General features: G+C 42.4%; 1 protein-coding gene and 1 long non-coding RNA gene across 7 annotated transcripts in view; one reads left to right on the top strand and one right to left on the bottom strand.

Annotated features, from left to right (window-relative positions):
- klhl25 (kelch like family member 25) overlaps positions 1-18,650 on the bottom strand; it is a 43,677-nt gene extending 25,027 nt beyond the window's left edge. For 2 of the 6 annotated variants that reach the window (XM_086108218.1, XM_086108223.1), the window contains exons 1-3: positions 18,534-18,650; positions 14,329-14,533; positions 6,057-6,162 (exon numbers count right to left, since the gene is read on the bottom strand). In XM_086108218.1, the coding sequence (XP_085964344.1) occupies positions 6,057-6,162; positions 14,329-14,510 (288 nt within the window). In that variant the 5' untranslated portion in view covers positions 14,511-14,533; positions 18,534-18,650. Of the gene's footprint in view, positions 1-6,056; positions 6,163-6,242; positions 12,135-14,328; positions 14,534-17,130; positions 17,183-18,533 lie in introns of those variants that run through there. The other 4 variants (XM_086108220.1, XM_086108219.1, XM_086108222.1 and 1 more) reach the window with 4 other exon arrangements.
- LOC147205618 (uncharacterized) lies at positions 16,490-17,362 on the top strand. Its single transcript, XR_015100600.1, has 3 exons — positions 16,490-16,701; positions 17,146-17,202; positions 17,275-17,362. It is a non-coding gene; the product is annotated as an uncharacterized LOC147205618 (long non-coding RNA).
- Positions 18,651-21,763: the final 3,113 nt, after the last annotated feature.

The following is a 21,763-nucleotide window of genomic DNA, read 5'->3' as shown; positions in this document are numbered from 1 at the left end:
TGGTGCACTGCTTCCCCCTCCTGAGACGTCGGATGGTGGACCAGAATTTCCTCGAAGCCGTCCGGAAGTCGGCTTCCATGGCCTCACCGAACTCTTCCCATGCCTGGGTTTTTGCCTCGGCGCTCACCGAAGCTGCGTTCCACTTTGCCAGTCGATGCCCGTTAGCTGCCTCTGGGGTCCCACAGGCCATAAAGGCCCAATAGGACTCCTTCTTCAGCTTGACGGCATCCCTTACTGCTGGTGTCCACCAGCGAGTACGGGGGTTGCCGCCACGACAGGCCACCACCTTACGTCCACAACTCAGATTGGCCGCTTCAACAATCGAGGCACGGAACATGGTCCATTCGGACTCAATGTCCCCTGCATCCCCTGGGACATGGGAAAGGCTCTGCCGGAGGTGGGAGTTGAAATTCTTTCTGACAGGGGATTCCGCCAGACGCTCCCAACAAACCCTCACAATACGTTTGGGTCTGCCAGGTCGGACCGGCATCTTCCCCCACCATCGAAGCATACTCACCACCAGGTAGTGATCAGTTGACAGCTCCGCCCCTCTCTCCACCCGAGTGTCCAAAACATGCGGCCGCAAATCCGATGATACAACCACAAAGTCAATCATCGAACTGCGGCCTCAGGTGTCCTGGTGCCAAGTGCACATATGGACACCCTTATGTTTGAACAAGGTGTTCGCTATGAACAATCCGTGACGAGCACAGAAGTCCAATAACAAAACACCACTCCCTCCCTCCCAATCACGCCCTTCCAGGTCTCTGTCATTGCCCACGTGAGCATTGAAGTCCCCCAGCAGAACAAGGGAGTCCCAGCCGGAATAGTCTCCAGCACACCCTCCAAGGACTCCAAAAAGGGTGGGTACGCTGAGCTGCTGTTTGGTGCATATGCACAAACAACGGTCAGGACCCGTCCCCCCATCCGGAGGCGGAGGGAGGCAACCCTCTCGTCTACCGGTGTGAACCCCAATGTACAGGCACTGAGCCGGGGGGCAATGAGTATGCCCACGCCTGCTCTGCGCCTCTCACCGTGAGCAACTCCAGAGTGGAAGAGAGTCCAAACCCCTCTCGAGAGAACTGGTACCAGAACCCAGGCTATGTGTGGAGGCAAGTCCGACTATATCCAGTCGGAACTTCTCTGCCTCACACACCAGCTCGGGCTCCTTCCCTGCCAGAGAGGTGACATTCCACGTCCCTAGAGCTAGCTTCTGCAGCCGAGGGTCGGACCGCCAGGGTCCCCGCCTTTGGCTGCTGCCCAGCTCACATTGCACCCAACCCCTTTGGCCCCTCCCATGGGTGGTGAGCCCATGAGAAGGGGGACCCACGTTGCCTCTTCGGGCTGAGCCACCAGGCGCTCGCCAATGAGCCCCACCTCCAGGCCTGGCTCCAGAGGGGGGCCCCGGTGACCCGCGTCCGGGCAAGGGAAACCTAGATCTATTAATTTCAATCATCACAAGGGGTCTTTGAGCCGTGCTTTGTCTGGTCCCTCACCTAGAACCTGTTTGCCATGGGTGACCCTGCCAGGGGCATAAAGCCCCAGACAACTTAGCTCCTAGGATCATTGGGACACACAAACCCCTCCACCACGGTAAGGTGACGGCTCACGGAGAAGATGAAAATCGTAAATTAATTTAATAGTAGACATGTGATTATTCATAAATCACATGTTTTCTCTTGAAAAGCCTCGTCTCCTACTGGCTGTATGCCTGTCTGCGATGCACATGTGCAGTAGTGGTAATCCGGGTCATCATTGATGTACACAGAAGCATTGTGGGTAATACAATGTCATGCCAAACGAGTGTTAGCAACAGAGTCTGAAAGTAACAGAACATTTAACCCAAAAAATGCTCAATACAGTTCAAACCTGCCTTTCATGGCAACAGGACGAAGATGCTTGATCATCTAAAAAGGAAGCACATTGTGGCTGATTTAATTTCTGACATGGGGACAGTCTCGTCCGGAAGCTAGCTGTAGGTAGCACACAGAGGTTACGGTGTATGTTTGATTTACTGTTGTAACTCGTCATATTTGGTTCACTAATATATTGTAGCGTCTACTATATTTTTAAGGAGGCATTAAATGAACTCACATTTATGAAAAAACAAAACGATGCCCCTGGTTGACATCAAAGCAGAAAGCTCTCACTCGCTCTCTCTTGCGAATAGAGTGATGCTTTCATGAAATGGGAAATACCAGCACTCAAAATAACAGAACATGGCACATTTGCCACAAACCCTTATCGACATCACGCAACAACACAAACCATAATTTAGTTTGATGCAATATACTGTGTTATAGTGGGGGAAAAAAAGAAAAACGGGCTGTTCGGTCCTATACCACCGATGCCAGAGTTTGGTTCGCATTGCCGGCAGTAAGTCGGATTCGCTTCCAGTAAGGGTTGGACTCCGCCAAGGCTGCCCTTTGTCTCTGATTCTGTTCATAACCTTTATGGACAGTATTTCTAGGCGCAACCGAAGCATTGAGGGGGTCCGTTTTGGTGGCCTCAGTATTGAATCTCTGCTTTTTGCACATGATGCTGTACTGTTGGCTCCTTCAAGGAGGGCTCTCCAACTCTCGCTGGAGTGTTTCGCAGCCGAGTGTGAAGCAGTTGGGATGAAAATTTGCACCTCCAAATCTGAAACAATGGTCCTCAGTTGGAAAAGGGTGGAGTGCCCCCTCCGGGTCGGGGAGGAGATCTTGTCCCAAGTGGAGGAGGAGTTTAAATATCTCGGGGTCTTTTTCACGAGTGAGGGTAGGAGGGAGCGAGAGATCGACAGGCGGATCGATGCAGCATCTGCTGTGATGCGGACTTTGTATCGGTCTGTCGTGGTAAAGTAGGAGCTGAGCCAAAGGGCGAAGCTCTCAATTTACCAGTCGATCTCCGTTCCAACCCTCATCTATGGTCACGAGCTATGGATCGTGACCGAAAGAACGAGATCCCGGATACAAGCGGCCAAAATGAGTTTTCTCCGCGGGGTGTCCGGGCTCTCCCTTAGAGATAGGGTGAGAAGCTCGGTCATCCAGCCAGCTCTTCTTCTGCCTCCTGTACGCCTCCCTGGTGAGGTGTTCTGGGCAGGCACCGGCAGGAGACCCGGGAACGAGCCAGGACATGCTGGAGAGACTATGTCGCTCAGCTGGACTGGGAACGCCTCGGGATCCCCCAGGAAGAGCTGGAAGAAGTGGCTGGGGAGAGGAAAGTCTGGGCTTCCCTGCTAAAGCTGCTGCCCCCGCGACCCAACCACGGATCAGCGGTAGAAGATGGATAGACAGTGGAAAGGGGGGGGGGGGGGGACAATAAAATTATATTTCTCCTGATATTTAAGTTTGGGGAGGATGGGGTGTATAATACAGTTGCAGGTGTATAATACATTTTGATTGTGTACATGAATTTACTACTTTTAAATTAGAAATGCTCGTGAAGAACAACAAAACGTTTTGGATAAAGGTTCAATAAAAATGAAATAAAATACAAGGATTTTTTTTTTCTTTAGCACAGTGTGTTTTCCTAATTTTACTATCTTCTCCATCTGGAGTGTCCATACATTTTGCCCTATGGGACAGAGTTGGTGAGGTGAAAATGTGCGGGAGCCCAACCATTTATCAACTTGGAAAATTGAGTGAGACACTAAATTTAGAGTAGTACACATTACCAACTCACTTCCACCTAAGTTGCACAACCTAATTTTTTAAGATGTGTCTCCTGAAGAAAAAAATATGTATATCCTTTAAATTGATCATTGGACATGACCTCTTCGCTCTAGTTGCAGTTCCCATTGTCTTCACATTCCAAGATATAAACCATACTACCTGTATTGGTCATACCTCACTGCAACAATGTATGTCGGTATTGTAACATGTCAATGTAAGGCGGTGAAATATTGACCATCATGCAAAATAACATAAAACAAATAAATAAATAAAGGGGAGGGGGTGGATAGAACAACACACATACACAAAACAAATAACTGGCCCTGAACCCACCATAAAAGTCAACAAAACTTGTGCGTCCATTCCACAGCAGGGCTCAAACTCTTCCCTGCAAGGATCTCTCACCTAACTACTAAATTGTGGATTTCCAACAAGAAGGGCTCCCTAGCAAAAATAGACGTGAAACAAAACAGATATGTGTGTATACATCCATACATACATATATACAAACTATGAATGTGTGGCCACAAGTCAGACCACATGTCTTTGTTAGCAGATATATCATTAGCAGAAATGAAATGTCTCCACTTACTTATCTCTATTCGGTAGCTATAGTATGGGGGCCTGATTACTTCAGTTTTCCACAGAGCTCAAACTCAGGATACAGTGCAAGGCGATACAGCTATTAGCCCCGTGAGGAGAAGCCAAAAGTCTTCGGGTGCCGTCGTCAGTCATGACGTCCTGTTTAGCCGAATAGCGAAGCTGAGGCTCGAGACTGAGAACGTGCAAATCATTCATGACTTCTCGATAGGCAGATTGTTGTTCCAACACTTCTGGGCAAATAATCCTCGACAATCTGGATGGGGCTCTCAATGTGACATTTTCCTCCACCACTGTTGTTAGCTTAGCAATCAAATCTTCACCTGTTGCTGTGGCTAAAGTTTCCAGAGATATGATGCGGTGACCATAACTAGCAATAGTAGTCTGGATATTACCCAATTTAATTTCCAGATGTTCAGTTGATGCTTTAAATCAGGGGTGCCCAAACGTTTTTGACCAAAGATCTACTCTTTGATCAACCAACCTCCCGTGATCGACCTGTAACCGCGCACGCGCGCGTACGTCCACATGCATGCCATGATGAGCAATAGCCTGACGCCGAGGCACGCGACACACTATTGCAGCCTGTTAACGATCGTAGCTCACGCGTACCGTTTTAAAATGCTTCTCTCTGCCCTCCAGATTCCCATTCTTTGCCCGTCGTCCCTTCGGTGAATTGCACAAAACAAACTCTGAATGAGAATAATGATAACGATAAAAGATAGAGCGCAACAACTCGGATCACAAGCTGCAACTGCAGACTGCTGAGCGCTAACAACTTCCGGTGACGCAGTCAAACGTCACCATAGGTTAAAGATGACCTGTTTTATTTTATTTTATTTTTAAAATACTTTTTGTGAAAGTGAGACTGATAGAATGATTAGGGTGCAGTGTTCATTAACACAAAAAATATATTACTAACATGCACAGAGACACAAATGTGTTTGGGGGGTTTTTTCCTCTCCACCTCGGATCGACTTGGGACCAGTCCTTCATCTCCTGGTCGATCACGATCGACGTAATAGGCATCCCTGCTCTAAATCATAGGCATCAAACTCAGGTCCTGGAGGGCCGCTGTCCTGCATGTTTTCCAAGTCTCCCTGTTACAACACATCTGATTCAAATGAACAGGTTCAATATGAGGCTTCTGCAGAGATTGCTGATGACCTGATCATTTGAATCAGGTGTGTTGCAACAGGGAGACTTGGAAAACATGCAGGATAGCGACCCTCCAGGACCTGAGTTTGACATCAACACTCTAAATTCTGCGGGGAACCAAGTTCAATGCTCTTTTAGCATAACCTGAAGCATGGCCATGCTAGATTCACTAGCGGTGTCACTGTCCCTTTCTTTTGTTCCAGATTCCTCGAAGCTCTGCTGGACATTTCTATAAGTTTATTAAAGTTGACAGAGATCTACCAAATTCAAACATCATGCTGGTGGCTGTGGTTAGTGAATAAATAACAAAATAGAAGTTATAAAGTCAGAAGCGCCAAGAAGAGTGACAAAATGCCGACCGCCAGGAAGTCCCAACGTGTTGAATTGTCATTTTTGTTCAGTGTATATACTTAGCACCAGCATGCTGCAACATGGCACCAAAAGCAATATTTCTAAATTAGGCATGGCTTTTGCCTGTGCACAAAAACTTTGAATAGTTGAGTTTTTCAACAAATAATGGAGGACAGCTGACAAATACAAATACTGTATGAAAATTAGCAAATGTACAATGCTGGACCACAAGTGTGTAGGGGTCCACTGTATTTCATTTCACTTTACTTGCAAGTAATACTGTAATATTTGTACCTCTGGGTGTATACTGTCTCTGAAATTGACTTCACTGTCCATACTTTCTCGTAGTCCTCCACTGAACATGGCTTCAAAGTAACGGCTGCAAGCTGCCAATACTGCCCTGTAAGAGGCAAAATGTTATGTTAGGCACCTCCAAAAAGTTGCCAACATGACTACAGTTGTGCTCATAATTTTACATACCTTGGCAGAATATGTGAAATATTGGGTCTTTTGGGGTGAAATATAGAAAGATGACTTATTACATAGATATGGTCAGTTGAAAGCATTTCTTATAATACAAATGTGTGTGCCCTTTTTTAAGCATAATGCCAACCACCTTTTACTCAAGTAACTTTTTTGGATCAAATGCATTTGTGGTTTCAATCAATCATTTTATTACATTTCAAATTACCCATCTCAGAGTATTTCTTTTCAATGAATAATTCATGAATCATTCAATAATAAAGACGGTGAAAACATACAACCATAAAACACAAAAACAATGCAGAGTCTCATGCTGAGCCAAAAGCCATACAGTTGTGCCCTTGGTACCTCGAGTCACGTCTGGTCAGCTGACTTCAGGCACGGGGCAGGTGCAATGAGGTGAAGGAGTTCACAGAGGTAAGGTGGGGCGACACTGTTTACAGGTTTGAAAACAATTAAAAGTAACTTAAAATGAACTCTATAATGTACAGAGAGCCAGTGAAAGCAGGAATTGGGAGTTATCTGCTCCGTGTCTTACGATAAAATTGATAGGAGGTAAGCAGTAGCATTTTGGAACAACTTGAGACATTTGAGGGAGAACTGATTTACTCGAAAATAAAGTGTACTCTAGTAATTCTGCCAAGAAATAAAGGCAGGCATCACAGTTTCTAAATGCTGCTGAGAAAGGAGAGGTTTTATCTTAGTTAGCTGCCAGAGACGAACAAAAAAATATTTAAGTTGCTGGTCCCATTGAATATCACTGTAAATTTTAATATGGTGCCAGGGTGCCAGCAGGATGGGATGTAAAAGTGCCACTGGGACCAAATACCGTAACTTCTGCTATCTTTGCATTGAAAATCAAGAAATTCAGTGCCATCCAGGCCTTGATTTCCTCAAGACTGGACAAAAGTGTTTTAAGGAGAAAGCGTCTGATTTGATCAGCAGAAAGTCCGCATACCACGTTTTCTTAAGATGATATCCATCGGCAGTAAATTCAATGAAAACAAGCCCCAAAATTGAACCCTGTGGAATGCCATACAAAGTGGGGCAGGGTGGGACTTAGAGCAACCCAGGCTAACACAAAAAGTTCTGTTTGCCAAATACACTCGAACCTCATTACAACGTACTCCGAGGGACGAATCTGTACGTTATAACAGTACTTCATTGTAACCATTTCCAATAAAATGGCCGCCAACTACGATGTATAATACATTATGAACATTTATAAATGTAAAAACATGAACATGTAATATTGTATAAACAGTCTGAAGAAAATATGATTTTATGAGACATGACACAAACAACTGTAGCGTTCCTACTTCTCTGAAAAAGTTCAGTCAGCAAACGTTACCCGCCATAGGCAACTGTCAGTGTTGTCGACGAAGCCAACTGTCATCAATTCAGAATGTGCCGCGCCCCAAAGCCATTTACGATCATCTTTCACTCTGTTGGCCTCATTTTATTTCCATTATGGATGATTGTCGAAATGATTGAATTTGCCTTTTCTTAGTCTCGGCTGAGCTTTGTCTAGGAGACTCCGTTTAGAAAGTGAAAGAAAATTTCAGCCTGCACAGACAGCGAAATTTGCTTCCGTTTACCACACGTCTTCAGACCATGTGCCCAGGAACGTGTCGCGCCTCCAGATGTACAACAATGTACAAGTTGCTCAGTAGCGTTGCTAAGCAACGGAGGGGAATCCCGTGCTGTACATTTTATTCATCAGCAAGATCGCGGCGGCAGTTAGCTTCCTACGGTTTGTTGTAACGAAGGTCTTTTCACTGTTGTGTGGGAAACATCTGGTCGTTTAATTAATTTTACGTGATAAAGGTGTTTATTGTAAGTAAACACGACAAATGGAAAATGAATTATGTGAAATCGGGAGCTTGAAATGTGAACAGTACAGGAGTGAAAACATAAGCGGGGTAACGTTGAAATGAGGTTCGACTTGTAGGAGCCAAACCACTCTGGAGTGCTTCCACTAATGCCCACCTGGTGCTGCAAATAACACTCTCTTTGAGAGCAGTGGTTCTTAACCTTGTTCGAGGTACCGAACCCAACCAGTCCATATGCACATTCACCGAACCATTCATAAGTGAATAATAGAAACATGATTTTTTTACAAGGTCAAGACATAAAAAAAAAACAATTATTAAAAACAGAAAAAAGTAAATACTAGAGCTGTCAGTTTAGCGCGTTTTTATTGGCATTAATTTAAATGAATTTTAACTGAATTATTTTTTTTCTCACGAGATTAACGCGGCAAACGTCACAGCGGATGTTACGTTGCTCTATAAATAAACCAGAAACAAAACAACAAGCGCGCTGCACAGGTCCACACACGTTTGTTTTGCCAGCCACGGCAGTGCGAGACACCGAAAATGGATACTTAAAGAGTTTATGAATGGAAAGTTTACTTTTAAAAAATTGCCAGATTGTTCCACTGACGAGACCAAAGTTACCTGGATGTTTTGCAGTCGTAAACTGAGCTATCATCATAGCACGTCGAGTCTGAAATACCACTTAATGGCCAAGCACACAGCTGACGTGAGTACCCCACCCCCTTGTCTCAGACAGACAGCTATGGATCATTTCAAAGCGAAGAAAATGGATGACACGACGAAAAACAAATTTGCTGAAGCCATCGCTAAATGTATGGCTACTGCATGCAAGCCTGTCAACATTGTCCACAGCTCGTCTCAAGCTGAAATCATTCGCATTGCGTCTAACGACTCCACTACGGATTGCCAGCGAGAGCCTCCATTACAAGCTGTGTACAGAGATTGTACGTAGCGGAGAAGGCTAAGGTACACCAAGCGGGAGAAGACACTGTTTCAGGAGAGAAATAAGAGACTAGGTTGGTGAGCCTCTGGTGAATAAAGAGCAGGCAGCCTGTCGAATACGATGTATGTCACTGACGCGATTATTACTTGTTTGGAACTATTTTGTGTGGAAGGTTAACGTGTTCCGTGTCCATATAAATAAAGCGGGTGGAGCTCCTCTGTGTTCGTCTGACAGTGACGGTGCGCTCAGGCACGTCGAGAGTTCAGCAGTGCAGTGGTAGCGACCTAGCAAACACACTGAAAATAAAACGTCTCCAGTGTTGTCATCGAACCAAGTGTAGTCATCCGAAATGATGTCGACACAAAACCAGAGAGAGACTTCCGCGCAAGAAGGACCAACAGAATCAACATAGCCTGACTGCTGTGTTCAAAGCAGACTTGAGAAAAAAAGTATGCAACCATGGCTTAAATCCACTATAGGCTGAGTACTAGTTTATCTTAGATGTGCACTTTATAATGTTATATTGCTCTGTTTTGATTCCATAAAAATAGCTGTGAAAGCAGCTGTTGTGTGACAAAATATTTTTTTTCACTATTGTGTGAGAGATTATGTGTGAATAACTGCTCCAAGTCAAAAATGGTCATGTAAAATTGAAAATCGAAATTGTTATTTCAGTAAATAATTGCATTTTGCACATAGAAAACTGGTTCATGATTCCATGTTGATGAGAGCATTAAAATGGGAAAAAAATAGGACAAAAAAATATAAAAGGAAATTCAGAAACGATAAAAAAATGCGTGAGTAATCACGATTCATTTTTTGTGAATTTGAGTGAATCATGACAGTTGCATTTATAATTAGATGAAATGTTTTAATCGTTTGACAGCTCTAGTAAATACAATTAGTATCAGTATAAAGTATACGTTTTTTAATTGTGCACAAAAAGAACCAGCCAGTGATGGCCAAGGAGTCATGTCATAACTAATTGACATGTTGAGTCTGGTGCATTTTAACCTCCATGGCAGAGGCTCCATCGAACCCCTGAGACCGATTCACCGAACCCCTAGGGTTCGATCGAACCCAGGTTAAGAACGACTGGCCTTAAGCACGTCCTTTTTCCACCTTTTTAGCTTTGTGGCATACCAGTTTAGCTGTGCACATTGTTATTAAAGCACGGCTCATGTCAGATTTTTGAACTCCGTTTTTGTTATTAAACTTTTTATAGATTTTTTTGGGCAGAAAGTAGAAAAAAAATGGTAACATGTTTAAATCCATGGAGCTTCATCAGTTCCGGGCATCAAAACAACATACATCAAGTAAACACCCCGGTAAAACGGTTTACAATTCCTGCACTTCCACATATACAATGTCTTGAACACTGTACCATTTGAAAATAATTAATTAATAAATAATAACTTGAGGGGAATGGGGCCTTTTTTCAGCGAAGATTGTGTGCTTCTGTGTAAAGCCTTTGCATGAAGTTGGGAACCTATATTTAACTTTAAAATTGAATCCGCTAGCCTCCATCAAAATTTAAACCATCCATGGGGAAGAAACATCTCAATCAGTAAGTTTATTACACTTTTAATTTTCTGTGATGTTTATTCTCATTATTATTTTCGATTTATAACATTCTTTTGAGGAGAGTGTGTTGTTACAATACAATACATCCTGATTATACAGCGCCTTCACAACAGCTGCAGCTGTAACAAAGCGCAGACAAACCGTTAACATAAATAAAACAATAAACACAACACAACATAAAACAGGGACAGTCACTGTTGTCTTTTAGCTAAACCCAAGTTGCTGTCAACTGTTAATCACGAAATGTCGCATAACACAGGCCAGTGGAATTCAGTTTATTGGTACATTGGTCAATTAATAATTGAACAACAATTTGTTTTTCTCAGGCAAGTAAAAGTAAATTGTAAATTACAGTTAAGGTTGAAAACTGCTGCGGCTGAAGTAGTCACAGTAGACAACTAAAACGTATATCATGAATGGAAATGTTTGTTTTAATGTTTTATGTGTCATTATGTAACAACTTTTTTTTTAAACATTAAATAACTCCTATTTGTGCTCATGTGCACAGATATTAGACTGGATTGGAGAATACTACAAGAGTCAGTGTTTAACAAGCACCCAGAATCCAATTGGTGAAGGTTGAGCTGGCCGTGTTTTCAGCACACATCGTCCTTAAAGATAGGAGGAAGGCTATTTTCATCATTTTTTTCCATTCAAATTTGGTAGGAGGGCGGCCCGGTAGTCCAGTGGTTAGCACGTCGTCTTCACAGTGCAGAGGTACCGGGTTCGATTGCAGCTCCAGCCTCCCTGTGTGGAGTTTGCATGTTCTCCCCGGGTCTGCGTGGGTTTTCTCCGGGTGCTCCGGTTTCCTCCCACGTTCCAAAAACATGCATGGCAGGCTGATTGAACACACTAAATTGTCCCTAAGTGTGAGTGTGAGCGCGCATGGTTGTTCGTCTCTGTGTGCCCTGCGATTGGCTCCGGTTCAGGGTGCCAGCCAATCGCGGTGTCCTTTCATATGGAATTGTATGCTTTTATCTTTGACCAGTCAACCTTAAAAGCGCATCGCCATGCAATAGGTGAACAGTGTCAAGGGGCATGATGAATAGTAAATAATAGTACATAACTTTAAAAACCATTTGTAAGTTCCTATAATTAATGAGCTAAAAATATATCAAGACTGCTTATTTTGCTGCACGAAAAAAAAATCTTTAAAATGAAGAGATATCGATTTGAAAATGCCAATTGGTTGTGTTTAAACCACTAAATAAGAAGTGGAAAATTAGAGGTGCTTTTACACCAAACCACAGTCAAGTACACCAACAACTCTTTCCGCCACAACTGCCAGCATGATTGTCCAGGATGCAAAGAAAAACCCACAATTGACTTCAGGTGAAATAGAGGATTATATGTGAAAAAGCATTTTGGCCTGATTTCTCATATTTTCTTTATAGAATTGTACACATTTTGTTTCACAAGCACAAGTGTATTGGGAACAAAAAAAAGAAAAATGAAATGGTCCACGACAAAATAGTGTGACAGCTCTGCAACACATGGTCTATCAGAAATGATAATGAGCTGTTCAAATTTGTTGGGGGGGGGGGGGGGGGGCGCTCAGGATCCTACGCTAACCCACTTTGAGAGCCATGATTTTTTTTCCCTTTACAATCAATGACCAGATTTCACTGCTGACAATATAATAACATACTGCAGAGATGTCAGGAGAAAAAAATTGGTATGCGGATTTCCTTCGGTGTCCACAAGGTGCCTCCCACAATTTACAACTGTAATGAACAGTATACAGACAAACCTCGGTTTTCGAACCTCTCTGTTCTCGACCAAATCGGTTTTCGACCAAAAATTGAGTTTTTTATGCCTCTGATTATGACCTAAAATCGGTTCTCGACCAAACTGAGCGCACTTGAATGCGCCACTCGACTCCTCTCGACTTCCTTACACGAGGAAGTGACGCTTGCTCGGGTAGAAAAAGAAGTGACGCCTCCGTTGAGAGCAGACGTTTTCAATCAAGATTTTTTTTTTTTAAAAAGAAAGCGTCCATTGTGAGCAGACGTGTTCAATAAAGACGTTTTAAAAAAGCAGACGTGTTTGTTGAGATCTACACAAATTGGACTGTTATTTCTGCATGGCACCAAAGAAAGCAAGTGGAAGTAAAACTAGTGAAAAAAAGAGGAAAATAGTGCACAAAACTATTGAATTTAAGAAAGATTTGATCGTGAAATATGAATCAGGTGTGCATGTGTCTGTGTGGGCTAAGGAGTTCGGCATGCCGAAATCAGCAGCATCCTAAAAAAGAAAGACCATCATAAAGTCAGTGATGTGGCTAAACGATCACGTATGTTGAGCAAACAAAGGCCACAAATATTAGAGGAAGTGGAGAAATTTTTGCTTATTTTCATAAATGAGAAACAGCTAGCAGGGGACAGTCTTGTTTTGCCACAAATCGTATCTTGACTAAGACAATTGTTTGGAGATTTGATAAAAAAAAGTATCCTAGCATTGCTCCTGAAGAATTAGATTTTAAACCAAGCAGAGGATGGTTCAAAAAGTTGAGGAAAAGAAGTGATTCGTCATGGGGAGGCAGCCAGTTCAGACAAGGAAGCTGCTGAAAAGTTTAAAGTTGAGTTTGAAAATCTCATCAAGGCCAAGGAATATCTTCTGCAGCAAACTTTTAATATGGATGAGATTGGACTTGTGTGGATAAAGCGGTTCAGAAAATGGATGGAGGGGTGATACCTCGTACCGTAGCGTAGGATTGGAGACAGAGCGTCCATAGTTACAACCATTACTTTAGGGTTTATAAATTCAAGGTGTAAAAGAATGCAATCTACAATTGTCACGATATGAGAGAGAGAGAGAGAGAGAGGTTCAGTTTTTATGTTACAATGTCAATGTTCATGTTGAAATTGGTAAAAATTAAACAAACAAAATGTTTGTAGTTTGTTGTTACCTGAACTCTTATTACACGTGTGTACCGTTTATGGTGTAAAATGTAAAATGCTTTTAAAAAAGTTGTTTTCACAACTTGGAACGGATTACATTTTTTTACATTGATTCTAATGGGAAACAAGGTTTCGGTTTTCGAACAAATCTGTTTTCGAACAGCCTTCTGGGACGGATTATGGTCGAAAACCGAGGTTTGACTGTGCTTCCACCGGAATTATTTTAAATTGAACCATAGGTTCAATGGGTTCATTGTGAAATACCTTGTTAATAATATATATTTTAAAAGTTTATTCTGTGACAACCAAGTAAGCTACATGCCCAGTGTGGTGTGCAATTTTATTTGTAATACACAAGCAATAAAATAGATTGATACATTTTTTTCCCACTCGTTGCGTACACGATTTTTTCAGTGTATTCATGTGTGTGACTCAGCAGGTAAAAGCCGTTCAGTTGCAGGCGTTTCGTGTTTTGCAAAACAAAGAGTTAAGTTTTTGTGTCCACGGAAACCTCGAATGTAATATGCAATATGACGGCCATTGCTCACCGTTCAGAGTTAATTTTCAAAGTATATTTGGTCATTTGTACCAGTTTTTCAACTGATTATCTTGAATGTAGTGACGCTGCTAAAGTGCAAAAATAAAATATTTAAGATTATATTTGGAGGTGGGAGGTTGATTTAAAGCCTCTCTCATTTTTGCCTGGTTTTGAGTTCATTTTTGGGCTCTTATGTCACACTCCCGGACCATACTTGAGCACCACCCATATACATATACAACAGGAACAAATACATTTGAACCAACAATAATTTTCTTACCTGTGACAGTGGAAGGAGCGGTCCCCAGCCCACAGCGTGATATCTGTGAACATGCACTGTTTCCTCATTGTGTTTAGATGAGTCAACACACTGTCAGGGTGTGATGGCTTGTGAAACAGTGAAATGTTCATGGATCCTGTGCTGGTCCGGGATTTCCGATTCTCATGAACAGTCACCGACATGGTGGCCGTCCTCACTCAGAAGTCTAGTTATCAAGGGTAAAAAAAAAAAAAAAAAAAAAAGACAGAAAATAGGAATCAATTAGTGCAAAATTAACAACTATTTATACTTAATTCACTAATTTCATGATAGGTTCTTTCACAGAAAAAAAACATTTTAAGGCCAATATATTTGAAAGATAAAATTGATTTATTTTAATATTAATAAAATAAAAACAAGAGAATGCAATTTCTGGAGAAATTCTGTGTTAAGGCTGAGTGGCTAAACGAAAATTTGTGGAAGCATTTGGAATATCAGCTGATATGGAATTACAGTATATTGAATGACGTAGAATGATATACAATGACCTGGAGTGAACAGAAGATATCGAATTCGGATTGGTTTGAATTGGTCAAAAAATGTGGACGGTAGAAGAAGAAAACAAACAAAAAAAAATTCTGGCTTTTTGGGGGGAATTTGGAAAAAAAATGTAGCGCGAAGAATAAGCCGTTTTGACGCTCTATTGAAAGAAATTTGTGTAAGAAACAAAGGAAGAAAGCAAGTCAACAAGGACACGAAGAAGCAAGGAAACTAGGAAGCAAGGAACCAAGGGAGGAAGGAAGGTAGGAAGAAAGGAAACAAGCAAACTTAGGAGCAAGGAAGGAATGAAGTAAGGCCAATGTGGGCTGTCTATTTTGGATTGTTTTGTTGCGTGCATTCTTTGGTTTATGACAACGTTCGCCTGCGTGTCATACAGTTTTCTTGCTAGTTGCAAGTAACTGTCCCGAGACGTAAGTGAATAAAGTTAAAATCATTCACAATTACAATAAAACGCACGCCAATAAAAACTCACTTGCACGTCGTCGTTTCGAATTTGATGATCGAAAAACGCGAAGTGAAAACGTGTCTCAGCGTTGTGTCTTTTCCGTCGCATCGGGTGGGCGTTGTGTGTATTTAAGCTCCCGCGGCATTACGCCTCCATCCGGGTTACGGCTCGTGGAATTTCCGCTTACATAAGTTCCGGTACACGTAATATCGTAGTCAAAATGTTAATGCATAGGTTTTTATTACGGGTGAAGGATATTCCTTGTCATAGAATTATGGGGATGGGAATATTTACCGTACATCATTTCAACTGCCTCTCATCATACTGACTCTGAACAGAAATACATTCAAGAGTAATCTCTAATACCAAGCCATTTACACACTCACTTAACATGTGGTCAACAATGTACACATACTCTCTCTTTAGATGTAAACACAACAAGAGGGTTGGAGTGTGGCTACTGAGTTACCTCGTGTCACCACAAATATTCCTTTTCCAAGAATAAAAGCTTGGTCTCAAAGGGAAAGATCTGTTCAAATGCTAATCATTCAAATTCATAACAGACGCACCTCTTTAACTCATTTATACCCTTTGACGTATAAATACGTCAATTTGCGCATAGCCGTTCCCTCCCCATGACGTATTAATACGTCAATCACGTGTTTTCATGGGGGAGGGTGCAAGAGAGTCCGATGCAACTTCTCACCACAGGATTAGGCTTGACGGCAATGTTAAATAGCAAAAAAATGGCCATCGGGTGGCAGTGGTGCAAAAATCAACCAGGATCACGCCGCAGAAGTAGTAGAAAGGGCGTACAGTGAAGGAGGGGCGTATGTGGATAGTGGATTGGAACATTAGCAACTAGCAACGATGGAGAAAAGGAAATAACTAACTAAAAATGATTTTTTGCGGTATAAAAGTGTCCTCGAAACAAAACAACAAAGGAGATGGTGTTTGTGTGGAAGAGAAAATGACGCTTCGGTCACTAATCGAAAGCGGCACCCGTCAAACGAACGTCGGCCTGCACAAACATGGCGTGCTACACGCAGCGCGCATAGCTCACGCCGAGTTTCGAGTTCATCTGATGAAGATGAACTTGCTCCACGTCAGCGATCATCGCTTGGCAGAGCATTTTGTGCCTCCCGATGCCCCACATCGCCCACAAATCATCTCCCCGGCGACTTCCAGCGATGACGGCAAAGAGGCTGCATTGCTTCGCATGGCCGACGCCGGGCACACGTCAGCGATTCGTTGGAATCGTCTCGTAAAGACGACGGCGAAAACGATGAATTGGAGAGCGATTTGGATCCCGATGTCGGACGAATATGTGCCTTCGGACATAACGGAAAGCAGCTGAGAGTCCTCGCCAGAGCCGCTGGAACGAGGAGGTAACTGCTGACTAGCTTGCAAGTTCCCATTCAAAACTTCATCACTTCTTATGCCTCCTCAGTCACTTTTATGTACCGCTACATTCCCCGCTATACTATGAAGTTGCCAGTAACACTCATCATTTATGTACGGTTGATGCGTCTCGTAGATGTGGATGAAAATATGCGCTGACTTGCATGTCGCCATAGGTTTTCAAAAAACAAACAAACATAAAAAACAGGACACATTTGGTCCGCTCAGCTCTGCTAAAACCACTCGTGTTAAATTCATATTCCATTTCATTTCAAATTGGATGCTGAGCAACGTGGAATGAATGGTGTAAATAGCAGTGTGCGAGCATGTATGTGTGTGTGTGAGAGATGTTGAAATGTAAGTGGAAAGCAACAATAAAAAAAATTGAAAAATAAAAGTGTGGTCATTGTACATACTTCTATAAATTACAGATTGTCCAACCAGAAGCCAAAAGATGACGACTCCTCGCTTTGGTGGTGGAAAGAAAGGTAAATAAAATTATTGTACCTCACTCTGCAGCAAGATATATTTGCAACTTTTTATGTTTCTATAATTTATAGGTCGTGCATCTGGACGTGGTGGGATGAATCGATGTGGTGACAAACTGGATGGAAGCCAAAAACCAGCTTCTCCACAGCTGCACTTTTGTTCATAGTTCAATTGTTTTGTGGTGTGCAAATAAATGATTTTCCAACAAAAACATTATTTGTAATGTTCTTTTGTAGGAGGAACACATTATTGAGGTATTTGAGCTGCCACAAAAGCAAAAAATAGTGTAAAACTTGAAATGATGCTTGAAATGCATGCTTTTACAAAAAGCTCATTTTCTCTGGATTTCTGCAGAAAATCAGCCTTTGTCATAAAACCTAGCAGTTTTCTAATGCTGATTGCCAACGAACGGAGAAACTTTTTTTTCTGCTGAAAGATGAGAGTCTCACCTTTCTTTTGACAGGTTGCATGTATGTATAGCCATAGAACAGAAAATTCTGTGGGCCTTGCAAATCAGTCAAAATTCAGTAAAATGTGAGGGATTGAGGGGGTTGCTCCAGTGAAAAGGGATGGTATTCAATGAGTTAATCATATGTATCTACTCTGTGATTTCATGTACGATTTAAGTCAACAGACGCTTCAAGTACAGTATGTAGTGAATGTGCGTACGAGTACGTAGGCGTGGGTGTAATAACACTTCAAAATAAAAACTATTATGTTCTGTATATCACATACATAACGAGTGTACATATAGAGATCATCTAGCAGAGGTGCTGACTTGTCCAAACACGCAATGATTAAAAGAGGCAACAAAACTCGTCATAAATGACACAAAAGAGAGGGCAACAATGCGGTAAAAACAAAAGAGCAATACCAAAGGATCATATTGTGACCATTATCTTAACATACCTAAACAGATTTAGCCCACGAGCTATCAACCGACTCATTTGATCGATCTCATTGTAACCTTCTTTTATCTCTAGATTCGAAGGCTAACACAGAGCAGTGACTTCGAAGAGGCCATACTTATGAAGCTAATCATTTTAAATTAAGAAGTAAACGTGTTCAGATGTTGCTAAACGTCGCAAGCTTTGAAATGGACGAATATTGCTGTCAGAGGCCAAGAACGTGACACAATTTACCATTGCCTGACAAGAAGGGTGGACTGTCACTCAGCGTGTGCTAAGTTCAGCAAGCGCCGTCAAATGATACTATCGAATTGTAGGCTAATTTATCGAAGAGCAGTCATACGGTGCAGTCTACACGAATTTGGTCGGGGTCGACGTACTACTGAGAAACAATAGACATTCATTTGGTTTACTCCACTCACAAGTCCAAAGGTAATGTTAAATGACCTGAAAGTTGAGCATTGGTCTCCAAAATTGCACGACGAAACTCGTTGTGTGCCTGTCTCCCAACACAGTGGTCACAAAACCCTGTCCAGCCAATAGAGACTGAAGAACGAAGCCCCCTTCCAAAATAAAAGAATGAGCAGAGCGCACCAATAACATTTGTTGTTACTGTGATTGAATGTCTCTCTGGCCAATCCACGAATTCTGTTGTTTAAACCGGAAATATAGGCCAATAGAACTGAGACTAGGCGGGACTTTTATATCTGCTGAAAGAGACGAATTCATTACGAAGAAGCGATTGGATTCGGGTTCTGTAGTTCATTTTAATTCAACGATTGAAACATTGCTCATAAAAAAGAAAAAGCAACAAACAAAGGAAACAATCAAAAACAGTCGATACACACAGATAGCAGTGAGTCGTGTTGTAATAATGCTACGTCAAATAAACCTGGAATGTCATCTGGCACACTCAGTCACTGAATCGTTGTTCCAGTGGGCTGAAGACCATAGTGATGTGTCGTTCGCGAACGAACCGGCTCTTAGAGCCAGCTCTTTGACGTGAACGACGGGAGCCAGCTCCGAATTGGGAGCCGCTCCGAGTAGGAGCCGACTTTTTTTTTCCTTCTGTTTTTTCCCCTCCTTCGGTTAAAGCCGCACGTGATTGGTTAAGATCCGTGGTAGAAGAGGGAGGGGAGGATTACACTCAAAACACACACACACACACACACGCGGAAAAGAGAATTCAGATCAATTTTTCCAACGGTGATCTCAGAATAGAATGTAGCCAAGAACATGGCATTTTCAATACCACACCAATATCCTCCTCACTACAGGTCTGATTTTCTTAGATTGCCAAAACAGAGAAGAGAACTTCCCTATTTTTCCTATAAGAGCAATTAAAGCCCCTCCCTGAGTGCCTCCGTCAGCGAAGTATAACTGAAGACAGCCAAACTAAAATCATCACTTGCCCAAATACTAAAACGTAAGTCTGACCATCTCTGACTTTAGTTTATCTAGTTGGCCTTATGTACGGACTGAACAGTAGCATTTCAAATGTTCAAACTCTAAAGTTCTTCACAGCCCACATGAAAAGCAGACTTAAGTACAGGGACAGAATCTGAAATTATGTGCTCTGACCCTGCCCAAAGAAAATCATCGACATGACCACTCTTGTGACCTCAGACTGCTCATTCTGTCAATAGAATACTGCAGGTTCAACTTGCGATATTTTACCACTCGTCTTCAGCATTAGTTGTTTGACTTTGTTCTACCAATAGAGGGAAGTGTCCGCAAGTCCATACACACATTTCTTTCACTTCCATGGAACATTGCTGCTGTCCACACCCGCTTCTAAAAACTCTGGCTGCGTGCTGTGTATCATCTTTGTTTGTAAATGTGACCACCTGACCCATTTTCAATTTTAAATCAGTGGAAGAAACAGTTGTAGTTACAACAATCTCTGTTTCTCTGTGAAACCCTTTCATGCACCCTGTAAACTGATAACATGATCAAATGCCCACTGTAGTCACCGCTGTCCCTGAAATGGTGAAATTATTATCCTTTATGATCAAGTCCTACGAAGCTGGAAACTTATGGACAACCACAATTTTACACCACATCAAATATGGAACAACATATTTATCATTTGCAATAGAAAAAAATATTTCTGCAGAACTGAATGGATAAAGGTGTGTCATCATTACGCTACCTAGTGGATGATCAGGGAAACTGGCTCTCATTTGAACATTTCGGTGCCGTTCACAATATCTGATGTCAAAGATTAGAATTGAAAAAGATTTTTAAAGCAATTCCTCAAGCTATCAAGCTCCAGATTGAAAAAATGACCTGGAAACTTTGCCAGCTCAGAGCCTCTCAATATTTCAGCACAATTTGTTGGAAAAAGAAACATACCAAAAACAACTCTCAGAAAATGTCTAAACAATCACTTATTCCCTATAAAACCGAATAAAAACTTAATCATTCAAAAATTTTCTGAAACTGAAATTTTAAAAAATGGAATTTAATTTTTGAAACAAAACTGTCCTAAAACAAAAGAAACACTTTAAAATTCTAAATGAAATTGATCAATTCTGTGAACTGCTGAGGAAAATGTTTAATAGAATCAGAATCAGAATCGCCTTTATTGTCATTGTATCGCATGCAACAAAATTTGGGTGCCCCTCCTTAGTGCATTTCGTAAAAAAATAAATAAATAGAATAAAATAACGGTTTAATAAATACAAAACTCAACAACACACAACAACAGCAGCAGGAGTGGTTGTGTGGACTGAGGCTTATATTGCACGCAGGACACATATTGCACATGAAATTAAATGGCTCAGATATTACTCATTATTGCACAAGTGAGGTAAGTGAGTTTAGGTTTAAAATACAGTAGCTTTGATTATTTTCTGTGATTATTAATTGCAGTAATGGCTCTAGAAAAAAAACTGTCTCTGAATCTGCTTGTCCGGGTTTTGTATGATCTGTAACGCCGGCCCGAGGGTAACATGACAAACAGGTGGTTGCTGGGGTGGGATGCATCCTTGATGATGTTGGCAGCTCTGCTGAGGTAACGTGAGCTGGCAATGTCCTCCAGGCTGGGCAGAGAGCAGCCAGTGACCTTCTGGGCCAGATTTATCACCCTCTGCAGCGCTTTCCTGTCTCCTGCTGAGCACCCCGCGTACCACGCTGTAATGCAGTACACCAGGGTGCTCTCGATGGTAGCTCTGTAGGACATCACCAGCAGCTTCTCCACCAGGTGGTTCCTCTTAAGCACCCTCAGGAAGTGGAGTCGCTGCTGGGCTTTCTTCACCACCACCGTGGTGTTGGCTGTACAGGAGAGGTCCGCAGAGAGCTGCACACCCAGGAACTTAGTGGAGCTCACCCTTTCCACACAGTCCCCATGAATGTAAAGCGGTGCTGTGTCTGCTCGTCAGACACAGTATCATCTCTTTTGTTTTTGTGGTGTTCAGTGGCAGGTTGTTTGCTGAGCACCACACTGTCAGTCGGTTGACCTCGTCTCTCTAGTCAGACTCATTCCCCCCTGAGATGAGTCCGACCACGGTCGTATCATGTTGTTTGAGAGATGGGTCGGAGAGCAGTCAAATGTGAAGAGAGTGAACAACAGGGGGCTCAGTACACATCCTTGAGGAGAACCGGTGCTGAGTGTGATGGTGGAGGAGAAGTGGGGGCCCAGTTTGACGGA

This window comes from Hippocampus guttulatus, chromosome 4, assembly GCF_054856545.1.
Source record: "Hippocampus guttulatus isolate MCC_2025c chromosome 4, RoL_Hgut_1.0, whole genome shotgun sequence".
Lineage (NCBI taxonomy): Eukaryota > Metazoa > Chordata > Actinopteri > Syngnathiformes > Syngnathidae > Hippocampus > Hippocampus guttulatus.
This window is presented reverse-complemented; position numbering and strand designations above follow the sequence as displayed.